This window comes from Ailuropoda melanoleuca, chromosome 16 (genome assembly GCF_002007445.2).
Source record: "Ailuropoda melanoleuca isolate Jingjing chromosome 16, ASM200744v2, whole genome shotgun sequence".
In the NCBI taxonomy this organism is placed as follows: Eukaryota; Metazoa; Chordata; class Mammalia; order Carnivora; family Ursidae; genus Ailuropoda; species Ailuropoda melanoleuca.
Window position 1 is genome coordinate 2,341,102 of NC_048233.1, and position 17,216 is coordinate 2,358,317.

General features: G+C 38.0%; 1 protein-coding gene across 12 annotated transcripts in view; it reads right to left on the bottom strand.

Moving 5' to 3' along the window:
* The window catches only part of ERC1 (ELKS/RAB6-interacting/CAST family member 1), a 536,559-nt gene that overhangs the window by 123,884 nt on the left and 395,459 nt on the right, over positions 1-17,216 (bottom strand). For all 12 annotated transcript variants that reach the window (XM_019793501.2, XM_034645665.1, XM_002914100.4 and 9 more), the window contains one exon: positions 14,479-14,623. In XM_019793501.2, coding sequence (XP_019649060.1) covers positions 14,479-14,623 — 145 coding nt within the window. The remainder of the gene's footprint in view (positions 1-14,478; positions 14,624-17,216) is intronic.

A 17,216-nucleotide genomic window follows, 5' to 3' on the forward strand; every position in this document is an offset into this window, starting at 1 on the left:
TGCTTAATGAGTTCCTCAGACCAAGGTCAATGAGCACAAGAAACAGAGTTATAGATCATGCCACCCGACAGACATAGACGAAGCAGGAATAGGAGGGGTACAAGCATGGGGGCAGGAAACCTAGGTTGATTTATTTGCCTTGAGACAATTCAAGAGGGATCAGGAAACTCAGAAGATTTATAAATTCCCTGTTGCATCATAAAAGGCAGAAGCCTGACAATAGGAAGGGCAAGTTAGATTTGATGCTAGAAAAGAAGGGAAGCAAGAGTCTTATCAAATTTTTGTGAAGAATTTTCCTACATCTGGAATTGATGACAAAAAAGATGGAACAGATGGATGAAAGGAGACTGGGAGGAATCCAGATTTCCCCACATCTCCCAACCTCTGGACTTCACTTAACTCCAAACAAGCAAAACTCATCAAAAGATGATCTATTTCTTTGTAGAATATAAAAAAAAGTTTTCAAGGGATACTAAGTAACCAGGATTTTTTTCAACTTCAAAATGCAATAATTTCATAAAATAAGCAAATTTCTAAAGACACATTTAAACAATCCTTACATACATATGTGTTTTCTTGTGCTTTATAATTGGTTCTTCTAAAAATATTCCTAATGTCAGCAATTAGCAGATAATATAGCTATATGAAAATACATTTAATTTGTCATAACATGGAAATAACAGACTTCAAAATTCCTTTTATCTATCCATCCAATATTATACATGAGGAAGATAAAACCTAGAGAGGTAAGCTAGGCAACTTGTGGCCTGGCTTTATATAAAAAAACAAACAAACAAACAAAAATTTGATGCCAACATTTAGATATCAAGAGATTTAAAGGTGAAGAGGGCCAAAAAAGACAAACTTCCAGTTACAGGATAAATAAATCCTGGGGATGTCATGTACAGCACAGTGGCCATAGTTAACAAAACTGTACTGTATATTTGGAAGTTGCAGATAGATCTTAGAATTCTCATCATGAGAAAAAAATGTGTAACCATGTGTGTGATGGATGTTAACTACACTAATTGTGGTGATCATTTCACAGTACATACATATATCAAATTATGCTGCACACCTAAAACTAATACAATGTTTTATGTCAATTACATCTCAATTAAGAAAAGAGATTTATATAAAATTATGGATTCCATGAAGAAAAAATGAGGCTCACATCATGCATGGTCCCAAGTTGGAATTAAAACTGGCTGCTAGTTAATCACAGTCTCTCTCTCTTACTGTTTTACACACTTCACTCACTTCTTTAACCTACGATATCTGCCTGGCTCATTCAGCCACACCGTTAGGTGCTAATAAGGTATTTGAATAGTACTTTGTAAACTGTGAACTGTGCATGTTAGTTGATGGTGTTATTACTGCTTAAGATCATACACTTAGCTAACAATACAGTTGGAGCTAGAGCTCAGGTCTCTTGACACTCAGTTTCGTGCTATTTCTAGTGTACCCTTACAGAAGGGGAATTCCTATATCTGAAGAAACAGCCGTGCCAATGAGAATAATTTGGCTTAGAATAAATGAAATTAACAACTGTAGTACAATCAGTGAATAATTTCTCTTTTTCTTTCTTTCTCCACTCTCATGTTTCAACTTCTACCCAAAGGAGGATGAATGCATGAATGAAAAAAGGCACAGAATAACTTTGCTAATGAAAAGAAACAAAACCAAAAAACTCCAGCCCAAACCAGATTTCATGGCTAGGAAATTCCAAACTACAAAGATGAGTCTTGAAGTGAAGATTAAAGTAGAGATTAAGATGAGGAAGTAGAGGCAATTCCAGAGGTGAGGACAGTGAATGGGAAATGCTTTGCATCCAGTTCCTTTCAAATAAATCTGGATACCATCAGCAGGAAAAATCTAGCTGATCTTAATGTCTGTAGTGGTTTAGAGAAAGAAATGCGTACACTGAATACTTAATACATAAAAATCAAGAATTGAAGGGAGTAGGATAATTAAAGAGATTAACATTTTTTAAAAAAGATTTTATTTATTTGAGAGCAGAGTAAGAGAGAACATGAGTTGGGGGGGAGGGAGAGGAGGAGAGGGAGAAGCAGGTTCCCCACTGAGCAGGGAGCCCGGCCCTGCCTGATCCATCCCAGCACCCCCAGATAACGACCTAAGCTGCTTAACCGACTGAGCCACCAAGATTAACATTTTTATCTGACCAAGTCAATAAGGGCTGTTGAACCATTAAATACTGAATGAATTGCAATCTTCTATTCTGGCAACTTCTGAATATTATACATTTTAGCCAGACAGATGGTTTTCACTTTCTGTGATAACAGTCACTCTCAGGAGACGATGTCAGACAGGAGAGCTGAGAGGTGGACATGTGTATATGGCAAATAAACGAGAAAGCAGGCAGTCAAGTACAACATCAAGGGGTTGTCCAGCAGTGCCTACATGCATGTCTTCTTGAAGAATGTCTGCCCCGTCGAGCAAAAGATATCTGGCGCTATATATGTGTGGTGGACAAACGGATACTTGAATGTTCTCCATTATCAAGAATTTGATAATTCTTTTCCTAGTGAGATGGACGGATGACTACTAAATTTGACTTTCCACCAACAGCTTCTGAAGTACTCAAGTTACTTCAACACTTGCTATTTATTTTCCCCTTTGTCCACTAACAACTCAAGAGCTCTTTGCAGCTTTACATTATTAATGTTCTCTTTCTAAAGAATGTAACATAGTTTTATTGTTCTCTCTCCAATTTTAGAGGTCACTTTTAAACTAGTGTTAATACTATGATGAATGGGTTTTTCCAGTGGTTCCAGAATTAGCAACTAGGGACCAAAACTGGGGACAAAGAAGAGCTAAACAAGGCATATTACAAAGAGAGCTTACTAAGAGGTGGCAGAAAAGGGATGACTGTCCACCAGTCCACATGCCTTTTTCTCTTGAGACCGCTGTGGGGATGATGCTAGGACTGGGAGAGGAATCTTGATGGCACAAGGATATATATTCATGCACATGAGGGTCCCTGTGTCTGAGCTCAGTGAGAGGGCTCAAACAGAAGTCACATTCAATCCTAAACACTGGGTGAAAGTAAAAGGAAAGGAAATTGGCATCTAATTCCTGTGTTTGGTACCTACTTAGGCATCAGACTTGTTGATTTGCCTTGTGCTTATCTGAGAAGAAAAAAAGACCACTGGAGACAGAACAAGGCTGGACAGAGAAGTACTGAATCTGGAGGCTTATAGATTCTCACTATTTAATTGGGATGGTAAAGATGCGTAAGTTTCCTATGAGGCAAGTGACATTAGAGGAAGGTTTGTGTCTTTCAGTTACTGCTCTGCCCCAAGCAACTGGGTGTCAGTGTTGGTCAGAGAACTACGTGAGAGGACTGCAAGAGCATCTGGGGGCCCTGACACCAAAGGAAGAAAAAAAAAAGGAATGAGAGAGAACAGAATGGGTCCCTTTCCCACTGTACGCCCTGCTTGTGAGCTGAGGTAGGGAAGAGAAGATGAAACCAGTTTCGCCTTGTTGTCTGATCTGCTTTCTGAGGTCATAAATTAAAACAGTCTTTTCTAGAGTTTAATATAAATATGGAATATTCTTCTGTCTGGATTCTTTTGCTCAGTGTGTTTTTGAGATTCATCCATGTTGTCATGTGTGTTTGTAGTTCATTCCTATCTAATGCCAAGCAGTATTTCATTGCATGTGTATACCACAATTTGTTTATTCATTCACTTGTGGTAGCCAGCCTTCAACGATCCCTGTCTACATGTATTCACACCACTGTGTTGTTCCCTCCCGCATCACAGGGGGTTGGTTTACATGCTCAACAGAATAAGGTTGAAGTAATGGTATGTCACCTCTGAGATCAGACTAGAAAAGACATTGTGGCTTCCATCTTCCTTGCTCTCTTCCTCTCTTGGATCACAGGCTCAAGGGAAGCAAGCTGTCACGTACTAAGTAACCTTACAGAGAAGCCTTCATGGTGTAGAGCCAAGAGTCATATGAGCGAATTTGGAAGTGAATCCTGTAGCTCCAGTCAAGCATTCAGATAACTAGACCAAGCCAATAGCCTGACTGCAAAATCAGAAGGGATCCTGAGTCAGAACAACCAGCTAAGCTGCTCCCAGATTCCTTACACTCAGAAACTACGTGAGATAATAAATGTTTGTGTGTGTGTGTTTTTCTTTAAAGATTTTGTTTTTAAGTAATCCCAATACCCACTGTGGGGCTTGAACCTACAACCCTGAGATCAAGAGTCATATGCGCCACTGACTGCGCTAGCCAGGAGCCCCTAAATGTTTGTTGTTTTAAGATACTAAATTTAAGGCAATTTTTATGCAGTAATAGATAATAATTTTAGTAACTGCCACGACAAAAACCTAAAATGTGGGAGTGGCTTTGGAACTGGGCAGTGGGATGGCAGCCGGAAGAGCTGGAAAGACTTTGAGGGCACTTAGGAAAACGTAATGTGCCTTGAACAGACTGTTGGTACAGATAAAGGTTTTGAGGAGGCTACGAATGGGGTCCTCAAAAGAAGTAAGCAACATGTTAAGGGGATCCTTGTTAAGTAGTAGCCGAAAGTTGGGCGACAACATTATTAGCTGTAATGTGGAGGGTCAAAAATTGCATTTGATGAACTGAGTGATTTAGTTAAGGAGACCTCCAGCTAGAGGCCTGAAGGTGCGCCCTGGTTCCTTCTTGCTTCTTATAGAGAGGAAAGAAAAGCACTAATGTGTCTACCCCAAGGACAGTTTAGCTTGGTCCTTTTATGTGTTTATGGGAACTTAGCAAATAATAAACTTACTGGCAACACACCTCCATGAAGAATTTCATTCATAAGGAAAGGCTTTAAATGAGTAAGCAGGCTCTGAGATGTCTACTTTCTTGGCTAGTTAAAAGGATATTTCATAAAATTTTTTCCATTTAGGAAAAAAAATGATAACTCTAAAGTCATGACCTTCACTAAACTGGGTTCATACTGGTATATTATTAGTATGCTCTCACTATTTTGGCTCTGTTCAGAAAAAATCTATGCATACTACAGAGAATCAACAATAAGTCCGGCAAGTAAGAATCCAATTATTTATCGTGCTCCAACTTGGTAGTTCTAAATGTTACTCCAATAAGTGGGTCAGGGCCTGGGGCTAAAAATATGAAAACCAAATGTGAGTTGTTGTGTTTGTTCTAATGTATCTGACCTATACTTTCATTTTTCAGAACAATGTTGAGCCAGTTCTTCCCAAAACTTAGTAAAAATCTAAGAACCAATCACATTTTTACATACAAAACAACAGATTTACATTCTTTACTCAAAACTATGAGATAGGCAGAGAAAGACACTTGAAACAAAATAAAATGACTTGAGCTTGGCTTACTTAGAATCAATACCGAAACAGCATTTTCTTTCATCGAAACTGTGATAAAAAATATGTGCACCAAAGTTGGAGTTGGAACGAATGCTATTTCATTGTGCCCTAACCTTCGGCACCAAACAAAAGGAATTTACTGATCTTTCAAAAATTTATTCTCCTTTGGACCATGAATAAGCATGAGAAATTTTAGTCCAAAGGATAATTTATTTGGAAAGTTCCAAGTGCCTGGAGTGGTTCTGATACATGCCTTCCCAGCTATCACTTCAGAGTTAGCACATCAGGCTACTATAATAGTAGCCTTTACTGCTATAAGGAGTAAAAGAGATGATGATTTCTCTTCAAAGGCTGGCCAATGGTCAGCCCTAAAACAAGTGAGAAAAGGGGTCTAAGGTCAAAATAAGAAGGGCGTTAACCTATATACACATTCTGCTCACTATTAACAAGGGTGTAAAATAACCCAAAATAAAGGAAGTAAAAGAGGACAAGTCCATATTATAGAATAGGCTGTTTCTGAGTGAGGTATGTGGATAGCACATTGTATACTGTCACTCTCAGTAACCAGCATTCTAACAGGGATAAGGAACTCTCAGAGAATATATAGATGTGGGTTTATGGATGAGTGAAGGTATGCTATAGTGGACTGCAGTAAGTGCCAACTCAAAGTAGGCCAGTTTCCTGCACCTCATCAGAGGCTGTCAAAGTCCTTCACTCTACCTGATAAAGCAATAAATAAAACTATTATACAAGGTATCATATATGTCATGCAAGACTGACTAAAAAACTAGAGAGTGGGCAGAACTTAATAAAAGACAATTAAAGTATAACTCACTTCAGATATTTTTCATACTGTACTTATTAAAAATACTTGGAGCAACACTGAAACAACCCATTTCCATCAAGAACTTAGAGATTAGGGAAATAAAGTAGTCTTATGAGGGTTAAACAAATAAAATACAGCACAATAGAAAATTAAGAAAGTAGATGGTAACACTTGACTGAAGAGTATGGGATCACTTCCAGTACCAATCAGGATCACCTGGGCTTAACTGCAAGGAAACAGAACTGGGACAACTGGGAAAGACTGTGTGAACAGAAAGGCGACATTCAGACTGAACGGTAAAAAGACACCAGGAGCAGGCTCTGGTTAGCTGAGAAATGTGTAGATGAGCCTTGGCATTAGTATCTGACAGTCAGCTAGCTTCCCCACTTGACAGACACCTTTCTGCAGAATATACACCAGGAGATCCTGACACATCACACAGCTCTGTACTTATATACAGTACTTATATACTATACACAGATCTTCTTCTCCAGGAGATCTTGGTTCTTGGGTCTTTTTTTTTTTTTTTTTTAAGAATTCATTTAGGAGTGAGAGCGAGTGGGGGGAGGAGCAGAGGGAGAGAGAGAATCTCAAGCAGACTCTTAGCTGAGGGTGGAGCTCGACATGGGGCTCGATCCTACAACCCCAAGATTATGACCCAAGCCAAAATCAAAAGTTGGATGCTCAAATGACTGAGCTACCCAGATGCCCCAAGATGATCTTGGTTCTAATTGATCTTCAAACTTCCTGAACAGGAACAGAAGAGAGATAATATTCATTCTGTTTGGGAGAAATGAAGCATAGATACATACCAACTTATCAAGGTTTTTCTGTATCCACCAAACTATATATGCATTATTTATGATTCTTCAGGCCACTCAGCTAGTAAACTTAGCCATCCTTAAACTATTTATAATTCTATTTGAGCATTTTGGAAACTGACAATTTGTTCAGAATATATAAAATAAGGACAACTTAAAATTAGTTTAGAGTTCCTACAATGACAAATTGTGTGACAAATCACTAATAAATATTTTGCTTGATTTTCTTGTGTAGTATGGAAGAAGTACAACTTCTATGCCAAACTAGATGACCTGAAAATTCTTAGGTGACAAAATACCTAGAAATGCTAGATAAAGTAGCTGAATGTACATTAAAGAGAAGTCTCCAAGAGCCATGTTTATTTGCTTACCTTTCTATCACCAACACCTAGGAGAGGGCTTGGCATATAGTAAGCACTAAGTAATAATTGGTGGATGTTGCTAAATTAATTTAGATGAGAGTCTGGAAGGGTCTGCTAACAGTACAGGGTGTGAGTCAAGGAAGAAGAGATTCCTGGACAGCAGGGGAAATACTAAGGCTTTCTTGAATTATAGCCCCAGAGTTCCAATTAGGAACAATGATAGGATGGTACATGCTATCTGTGCTAAAGTATGACCTATTCTTTGATACCTATAGTTGATTTGTGCTGTTAGCTGATCAGTGGCCTTGATTTTACCTTCTGTGAAACAGAACTACATTATTAATAACCTGTTTTCCTCACAGGAGATGTTGTTAGAAAATGATGATAAAATTTTACAAACACACCAACAGGGAGCAAGACAAATGCTCGACATTACAGACAGACAAAGGTGTGTGTTTGTGTGTGTGTGTAATAAAAGATGTGAGGCCATCCTGACTTTATAAAGATCTTTTTAAAACTCAACTGATTTTGTATGTCACTATTACCACAGAGGAGAATTCCTGATAGCTGTCTTAACATATCATCAATGAGAATAGTTCAGGTCCTGGAGGAGAAGGGGAATACAGAAGGTATGAAGAATCACAGGTTTAATGCTGACAGTAATTTTCGTAAAAATTTACGAATACAAGAAATTAATATTTGAAAAGAAAAGGTTAAAGCCTAAAACATTTTCTGTGATATAACTCAAAAGCAGTGATTGTTTAAAAAAAAAAGCAACCAATCAAAATTTGGGGTTTCTCATTATGAATGTATTGACTTACCTACGTATTTTACTTAGACCTAATTTAGCATTATCCTATTACAGAAAGTAGGGCATTTGCCTATGGAACTCAAGAGTTGAAAAGTTCACAGTGAACAGCATCATCAAGAACTAACTTTCCAGGGTAATCTTTGATTATGAAAAATTAATATTTTAGAGGTGAAAAGTAATACTTTACTTCAGATTATTTTTTAAAAGCATAGTGATTTTCTAATTTTTTTCAATATTTTATTTATTTGACAGAGAGAGAGAGAGAGAGAGTACAAGTAGGCAGAGAGGGAGGCAGAGGGAGAGGGAGAAGCAGGCTCTCCACTGAGCAAGGAGCTGGATGCTGGGCTCAACCCCAGGATCCTGGAATCATGACCTGACCTGAAGCCCGATGCTTAACCGACTGAGCCACCCAGGTACCCCTAATTTTTGTTTTGTTTTTTTTTTTTTTAAACTCATCCTGAAAAGCAACTAAATTGATTCAGTCTAAAACTCAAATGAGTGGTCAGCTAAATATTCTTTAAGAACAATAGTTTTAAACCTGTAGGACCCTGAAATTACTATACTACCTTGACTGCCTGCTCTCTGAAGGAGATTGTAATTGCTCTTTAATTCACGCACATCACGTTCATAGGTGATAAAGGTTCAGGGGGACCAGAACTTAAGTGGGCAATTTTCTTAACCCCATGTAAAGGCCAAACAGACTGGCTGCACAGGCTACATGCTGGATAGCTACAGGGTTAGAATATCCCTTCATTACCCGTATATAGGTTGGGGATCCAGGGGACCAAACACTCCTCTATAATCGCTCGGAAGCTGAAAAGTCTCTGTATACTCAGGATGGTCAAAGTCTCTGGGAGGCTGGCTCCCAGCTGGTGCTTTTAGGAGTTGTTTGCAGATGGTTCAAAGAAGGCAGAACGCGAAGGCACACTGTTAGAACAGCATGCTTAGTTCTGATATAGGACTGCCATCTCCAAAGACACGAGAGAAGCTAAATTATACTTCATTGTAATTTTGTAGCTTTAAGTTCATATCACTTCTTTTAGTAATTTGAAGAACAGGGGTAAATCCACCATTTCTTTTTTGTTTCAGATTCTTCAGAGGCAGAGAGGGGAGGCTTTGGAATATAAATAAATACCCTTTCCAATCTCTTGGGGGAACAAATGAGTGCCTTAAAGACTTGAAATAGCATTGTTTGTATTCTTCTTCTTTTTTTAAAAACTAAAATAAAAAAGATTTTATTTATTTGACAAAGCGAGTGCGAGTGAGTGTAAGTGGCAGAGGGAGAGGGAGAAGCCGGCTCCCTACAGAGCAGGGAGCCCAACTCTGGGCTCNTTTTAAAAAAACTAAAATAAAAAAGATTTTATTTATTTGACAAAGTGAGTGCGAGTGAGTGTAAGTGGCAGAGGGAGAGGGAGAAGCCGGCTCCCTACAGAGCAGGGAGCCCAACTCTGGGCTCAATCACAGGACCCCGGAATCATGACTGAGCCTAAGGCCGATGCTTAACCAGTTGGGTCATCCAGGTACCCCTGCAGTGTTTGTATTATTCTAATTCCAACACAACTTTTCTAATTACCAACTGTCTGGAATTTCCACATAAGATGGTAGGAGTAAGAAGAGAACCAGCTCTGTCCTACCATGTAGAAATTTACCTAAGAAATTGAATCTTTTGGGGTCTCAGGTGCTTCATCTACATAATAAAGATAATAATACACAGAATTGTGGTGAGGATTAGATATGATGCATACAAAGCAGCTGTGCCTAGCATATTATAGTCAACTGATAAGTGGCAGCCATTTTTGTAAGTTACTCCATTTTCACATATTTCTTTTCTTTTTTTTTTTTTTTAAGATTTTACTTATTTATTTGACAGAGATGGAGACAGCCAGCGAGAGAGGGAACACAGCAGGGGAGAGGGAGAGGAAGAAGCAGGCTCCCAGCCGAGGAGCCNCAAGAAATTGAATCTTCTGGGGTCTCAGGTGCTTCATCTACATAATAAAGATAATAATACACAGAACTGTGGTGAGGATTAGATATGATGCATACAAAGCAGCTGTGCCTAGCATATTATGGTCAACTGATAAGTGGCAGCCATTTTTGTAAGTTACTCCATTTTCACATATTTCTTTTTTTTTTTTTTTTTAAGATTTTATTTATTTATTTGACAGAGATGGAGACAGCCAGCGAGAGAGGGAACACAGCAGGGGAGAGGGAGAGGAAGAAGCAGGCTCCCAGCCGAGGAGCCCGATGTGGGACTCGATCCCGCAACGCCGGGATCACGCCCTGAGCCAAAGGCAGACGCTTAACAACTGTGCTACCCAGGCGCCCCCCATTTTCACATATTTCTGAAAAGTCGTATGAGTCAGGGATGGAAGAGGCATGTATGCAAATGTAAAGTCACAGCACTGGAGAGTGAGTGAGACAGAATGCATGCTTGGAGTTATAATGTTCCTAGTGCTGACAATTTCAGGCAGGTGGGCATTTAACAATGCTCTTCAATGATGAAAATGTAAGACTTAAGAAAGACATATTGAAAATTCAATAGTTATTATACATGACTGAATGAGAGCCAGAGTTACTGAAGTCCCCCCCTTTCTCAGTGTAGCCTGTATCACCCATAGCACAGTGCTCACTGTGAAACAGAGATCTCTGAGAGGTAACAGAGGTGGTAGCCTAAGTGCTTTGGGTTTCACACATTAAATAGTGTGAAACTATTTAATTTCACACTAACCCTGTGCGGTAGGTAATACTATCCAAATGTTATAGATGAGGAACATGAATCTCAGAGAAATAATTTGTCTAAACTGGTAAAAGAGACACCTAGAGGTACAACTTAGGTCTGATTAGCTGCCAGACTGTTAACTAGGAAGAGAGACATTCATTTTCCATGAATACAATATTTGAACCACAGTAGATACTCAAAGAATCTGAAATGAATGGGCAAATAAATCATGTAATGCAGGGATAATTTGCTGAGGCTGTCAGCAGGAAAAAATGGTAAGGCTCCCTTCTACAGAATGGTTTTGCCAAATGTTTAAAACAACTAGTATTTTAAGCACTATGCTGTGAGCTTCTTCTTTAAGGCAAGTATGGTCTCTTTATATCCCTCATGCCTAGACAGTGCTGGAATAAAGGAATATATTGTCTGACATTTCATCCTAATGCAGAGGATTCTTAAATTATAGTTGTAAATGAGATTGTCTAGATTCAAACCAAATCAGTGTAAGTTTGTAGCCTTTCCTCTTCTAATGTTATAGTTGACCTTTAAAAAACAGGAAAAAAACCATGTAGCTTGTCTTGAAAAGCCCAAACTGCCCATTACACATTTTGTATAGAGCACACAGGGGCAGAGCCAGACTTCACACTAACAGCAAATACAATATGGAGGTTGTAAAATTCTTGAGGTGAAAAGAAGAAAATAATGCTGAGAGAAAGGCCATCTTGTGACAGCTGCTGTGGCTAAACAGATTGTGTTAATGCTTTCCAGGGTTCCGTGTGAGTTTACATTAAATCCAGCGTGGGTGCTTGACAATCACAGCAGGGGCTTCTTCATGACTTATAATTCGAACACACTGGTTGGCACCCACCACAGCACATCTGGAGTTTGTTAGACAACAGTTATTTTTTATTTTTTTCATTGGCTCTGGCCCCTTCCTCTGATGCAGGCCCTCCAAGTGCTGCTTGGCCATGAATGAGTCAAGGAGACAAGTTACCCTGGGGTGGGTATGCAAATTGGGACCATCTTAGAGGGTGACCCCCAAATCTGTAAATCCCTTGTTGCTTCACCTCTTTCTGACAATAGGAACTGCACATGAGTGCCAAGAGCCCATCAGGCAGTGGCAGCTCCACTTACTGGAAAGCCTGGTCAATGCTGAGTGCTTCCTTGTTAGGAAATGGCCTTTAGATTGAGGCACATTCCAGCAATTCAAGGACTAGAAGCTTTAAATTAAAACAATATTGATCCCATATCCTCTTTCCAAAAGGCCTCTCCCTTGTCTAAAAGTTAGTATACACACTTAGAAAAAATTAAAGAATCAAATATCTTTGGCAAGACTGGTTCCTTCTTGCTCACAGCATCCTAGACACTCTCTGAGAGGGCAGGAATGTGAAACTTTACATGGAAAGCAGACAGAAAAACATTGTTAGGAAGGACTCCCAAGAACTACATTTATCTCTCTCCTTACATAGATCACATTACTATAGAATATTCAGGGCATATAATTAAGATGGAAAGCTGCTCTTTTTTAAGATTTTAAGTTCATGGATTAAAGAATTTCCTTAATTTTCACCTACTGAAAATACATAGCCTTGAGAAGGAAGTAATCAAAGCCACTATGAATGAGATACAGTACTCTAGTCTGCTAGACATTTTATTCTATTCGGTGTCTGAGAGTAGCGGGACCAGGAACTACTTAAATCTATGTCTATATATTCAGGCCTAACTACTTAGGAGAACTGATATTGCTAAGTATACACACTCACAAACTAGTGAATGCCTTTTCTCAATAATACCCTCCTTTTTCATATATCAGCACCACCCCCAGAAGTATAACTGACAAATATAAGCTGTATATATTTAAGGTATATACAATGTGATGTTTTAATATATGTATATATCATGAAATCACTATCACAATAAAGCTAATTGACATTTCTATTACTTTACAGTTACCTTTTTCAAGAACACTTAAAATCTACTCTTAGCAAATTTCAAATATATAATATGATATTATTAACTACAGTCACCATGATGTGTATTAGATCCCCAGAACTTATTCAACTGGCATAACTGAAATTTTGTACTCTTTGACCAACACCTCTCCATTTTCCCCACCCTTCTGGGCCACTGCAACCACTATTCAACTCATATTACCAGCTTTGATAAGCCAAATTTCAATGTTGAACTACTGGACAGATGTCTTTAATATTAACCACGTTCTTCCTGTTTTACTTAACAGGTGTCCAAATACTGGATGATGCTTCTTCTTATGGCAAATTATTTTAGGACACTGGAAAAGATTCTTCTACTTACAAATGAGCAACGGGTTGTTTTTTTTTGCTGGTCATTTATCTATCCTATAGAAAAGAGACATCTTTTGGTATTTTCTCAGCAAAGTTGGTCACATAAATGAACATAAAATCTATTTCTAAGCAGTTTTAATACTGGTCTACAAACAGAGATATATTTATTGTGTAAATACAGATTCTTGTTATTTTGAACGTTAAATATTATGTTAAAAATACTATCAATTGATGACTGATCCCCTAGAGTAGAAAAGAAGAAATTCCTTCATTTGAAAAACTCTTTCCCAGTCTTATTACTTCAGGTAGAAGAGCAAACCTAGGCAGACACAATGTATGGAAAATGTGACTGAGAATGGAGGAGATGATACTAGAAGACAGGACTTGTGGACACTGCAAATAGTATAGGAACGGCCAGTGAAGAGCATTAAGATGAAGAAGGGGGCTTAGATTTTAAAATTCAGCTTTCCCTGTATTCTCAAAGATTTTCTTCCCCAAGTTTTTGAACTTGGGGATATACATAACAAATTTATCATTTTCACTATTTTTAACTGTCCATTAAGTACATTTACACTGTTGTCCAACCATTAACAAAGGGGAAATGTTTAGCTTTTATTTTCACAGGCTTACATAAATATTAAGCATACATTTGGGGAGGGATTAGGTAGGAAAAGAAAAGGGGAAAACTTTGCTCTTACCTTCAAAGCTTACTCAGCTCTGAGCAGCTAGAAATTGTTTAGTAAAAATATACTTAGTGCCTTCTATAGTAGGACTTTGGTTGGATGTAAAAAATAAGCCTTTTTCATTTTAAGTGGGCAGAACTTTGCTAATTTCATTCAGCTAAGTTAAAAAACCTTCTCGTAGAAGACTTGTAACATCTTCTAAACCAGTGCTCTTACCAAGAACATCCTCTAATTCCTAGATATAGCCAGAGATTTGTGAAGAAGATTAAAGTCTCTGCTTACGAAAACTAACAAGAGATGTGCCTGGGTGGCTCAGTCAGTTAAGCGACTGACTCTTAATTTGGCTCAGGTCATGATCTCAGTGTTATGAGATCAAGCCCTGCGATGGGCTCTGTGCTGGGCGTGGAGCCTGCTTAGGATTCTGTCTCTGCCTCTCCTCCTGTCCACCCCCCTCCGGGGCGGGGGAGCCCCTAGCTAGATACAACGATCAGGTGTCTAATATGAGACGTGAGACCTTAAAACATAAGCTGGCAAAGACAAAGGTGGAGAATGGCGTGAAAGCTGGTCTTACTGCCCCTCTACCATGGGCCCTCCCTGGCATTTTATTATACCTGCTGTTTGAGCTGCTGCACCAGACGATCCTTCTCCCGCTTCAGGGCAGCCACTTCCTCTTGGGTCTTTTTCTTAGAGGATGAAAGCTCCAAAAGAGCTATGTTGGCATCTTTTTCACTAATGGCAGCCAAAAGAGCTTCTTGCCTACAAAATAAAGAAAATTCCAGGACTTTCATTCATCCTCAAAACAATCCTTTGAAGTTACTATTATCAGCCCCATTTTATGCACGATGAAACCAAGGCTCAGAGAGTTTATATAGCTTGCCCAAGTTCACACTCGAAATAAATGGTGCAGCTAGGAATCCCACTCAGGTTTTTTGACTCCAAATGTTTTTATCATGTGTTATACTGACATCCTAATAAAGAGTTCCTACAGTTATAGTTAAACTCAAAAAGTAAACAAAATTAATGACTTCTTAAAACTAATAATAATACTATCACACATACATTTTACCCATTTAATTCATTCTTTTGATAAGCAGTTTGTACCTGCCAGGGAAACTGAGGCATTACTGTAACTGGAAACACTCTTATGTATAGCGTGTATAACAAATTGTAAACATTAGGAAATAGGATTTAGAAAATCAGCCATCTGTTCTTGGGGCATTCTAAACATCTACAATTCTCTTTCTCTCATCAATGCAATAAGTTTCCAGTTGTGGCTTTATTTGGCAATGAATCAGCGCACTTTGAAACAATAACTTCAACCTTACAGATTCCTTGTGGTTTAGCTAACTACTTTTTGGTTCACATTCAGAAAGAAAAGAAGGTGGGATTTAGAATAGGGGTGAACACAAGAAATTTACAAAATAATATGAATGACGTTGGTGAACAATTAGTCTCCTGGCAAAAATGTATTCCTCAATAGCTCATCTGTTATTTAAGTCATCTGTAAGAACGCAGATTTGATTTATAGGAACTATTTAAGTGGCCTGAGCTTTTGACCTGAGGAAATGCTGAATCTGAGAATGAACTGCCCAAGTTTAACCTTGCTTCTGTCTTTTGTTAAGATAATTATGCTTCAATAGCAGTCATCTGGAAGAGTTTTAGTTTAGCCACAAACTGGAAGACTATGTTTTGCATATTCTGACAAGGATTTTCTGTTTTCTGGATGGGTAGGTCTGGAGAACTCTGAACAAGCAGTGCTAATGAACAGAGGAGAAAGATCAGCTTACATCATGAAATGAAGATTTGTTTAACCAGTCTTTGCTGTTAGAAGGGAAGAAGATTCTCATTGACCCCAGTGTAATTCTCCATTGTCCCCACACTCTATATAATTCTAAAAAATGGCAGATGGCTTAACCCATGAAGCTTTAGTCAACAGCAAAGGGATAACAATAGTTTAAATATATCCACTGACCACTTGGAAAAAATATGTTAAGTGGTGAAACGAGCTTAAAGGTGAAGGAGTTCAAGTTGGTCTCACTATGCACAATTTCCTGCTGATTGCTGTCATCTGTTCCCTTTGGGGAAGCTCAAAGCTAGAATGAGAAATGTGTTTTCTCAATAAGGGTGCTGTAGTATTTCTGTGCACCAATAGTCAGAATTACACGTTGAGCAGCAGGCAAATGACAGAAGATGAATGAAAGATAAATTATTTTATCCAATTAGATCAAGTAACTAGCACCTTTGCAAAATGAAAGATACAATGGTGATGGGTTCTGAGTTCCATTCTGTGCTTAAGGAAAGCATCATAATGTGAAATAGTAAAAATTATTCTATGTTGGTGAAGCATCTTGACTGAATTCCAAATTCTTTTATAAATGATATGCTTGGCCAGCTAAGTGTGGTACAGTTAATCTCTAGGGTAAAATGTCACATTCCCAAACTGCAATATGATATAACAAGTGACAATTCAGATTCTAAATTTTAAAATAAAGGATGTAGTGGTAGACTCTGAGCCACTGGAATAATGCCTTTTTTTACTAAGATAAATAATTTTAAGCCTTTTGTTCTTTCTATATAAAACCCAAATAGAAACTTTACTGTGTCTGTTATTTATTTTTTATTGAGCATTGGTAATACACTACAAACTGCACAGAAACAAACTTTCCCTCCTATAACCATCGCTCTCAACCTCTAAAAATTCCCTAACAGCTTAACATACCACTGTCTTTTCCATTTTAAAAGTATACTCTTGATAGTGATTTCTACATGCATATGTGCCCCAAAAGGTTAATTGATAGTCAAGAGAATAAAATGTTTTGATTACATACTGCACATATAAACATACAAACTTTGGGTAACGTCAGTATGTTTTATGGGTATATTAGCTTTTATGTTTTTCTTTTGTTTTTGGAAAGAGACAGTATTGTTCTCTTGTGTACAATTTTGGTAAATTTGAAATGGACAGCTATGGGGAGAGCAATCTCTTAAAAATTTGGAAGACAGGCAAGAATATTAAAGCTAATAAGTAGTAACAGCCATCTAAACTTTGGGAATAAGAAAAATTGTTGTTCCCTCTTTACATGTGATAGAAAAGACTACATGGTATGGTATAGTTGAACTTATGTGGTTCAGTTTTACAGAGAGCACTCAAAAGTGTCGAAACTAAAAAATTTTAAAGAACACCCTGCTTTTCAGAGGGAATGGAATTCAGAGTGGAAAAAAAAAGCAAATTACAAAAAGAATATTATTTTAGTAGCCACTTAACTCTTAATATAATTGGTTCTTTGAAAAAAGAAAGGTATTTTCTGATAAAAGTAATATGCATTCATGGAATAAAAACTGGAAGATC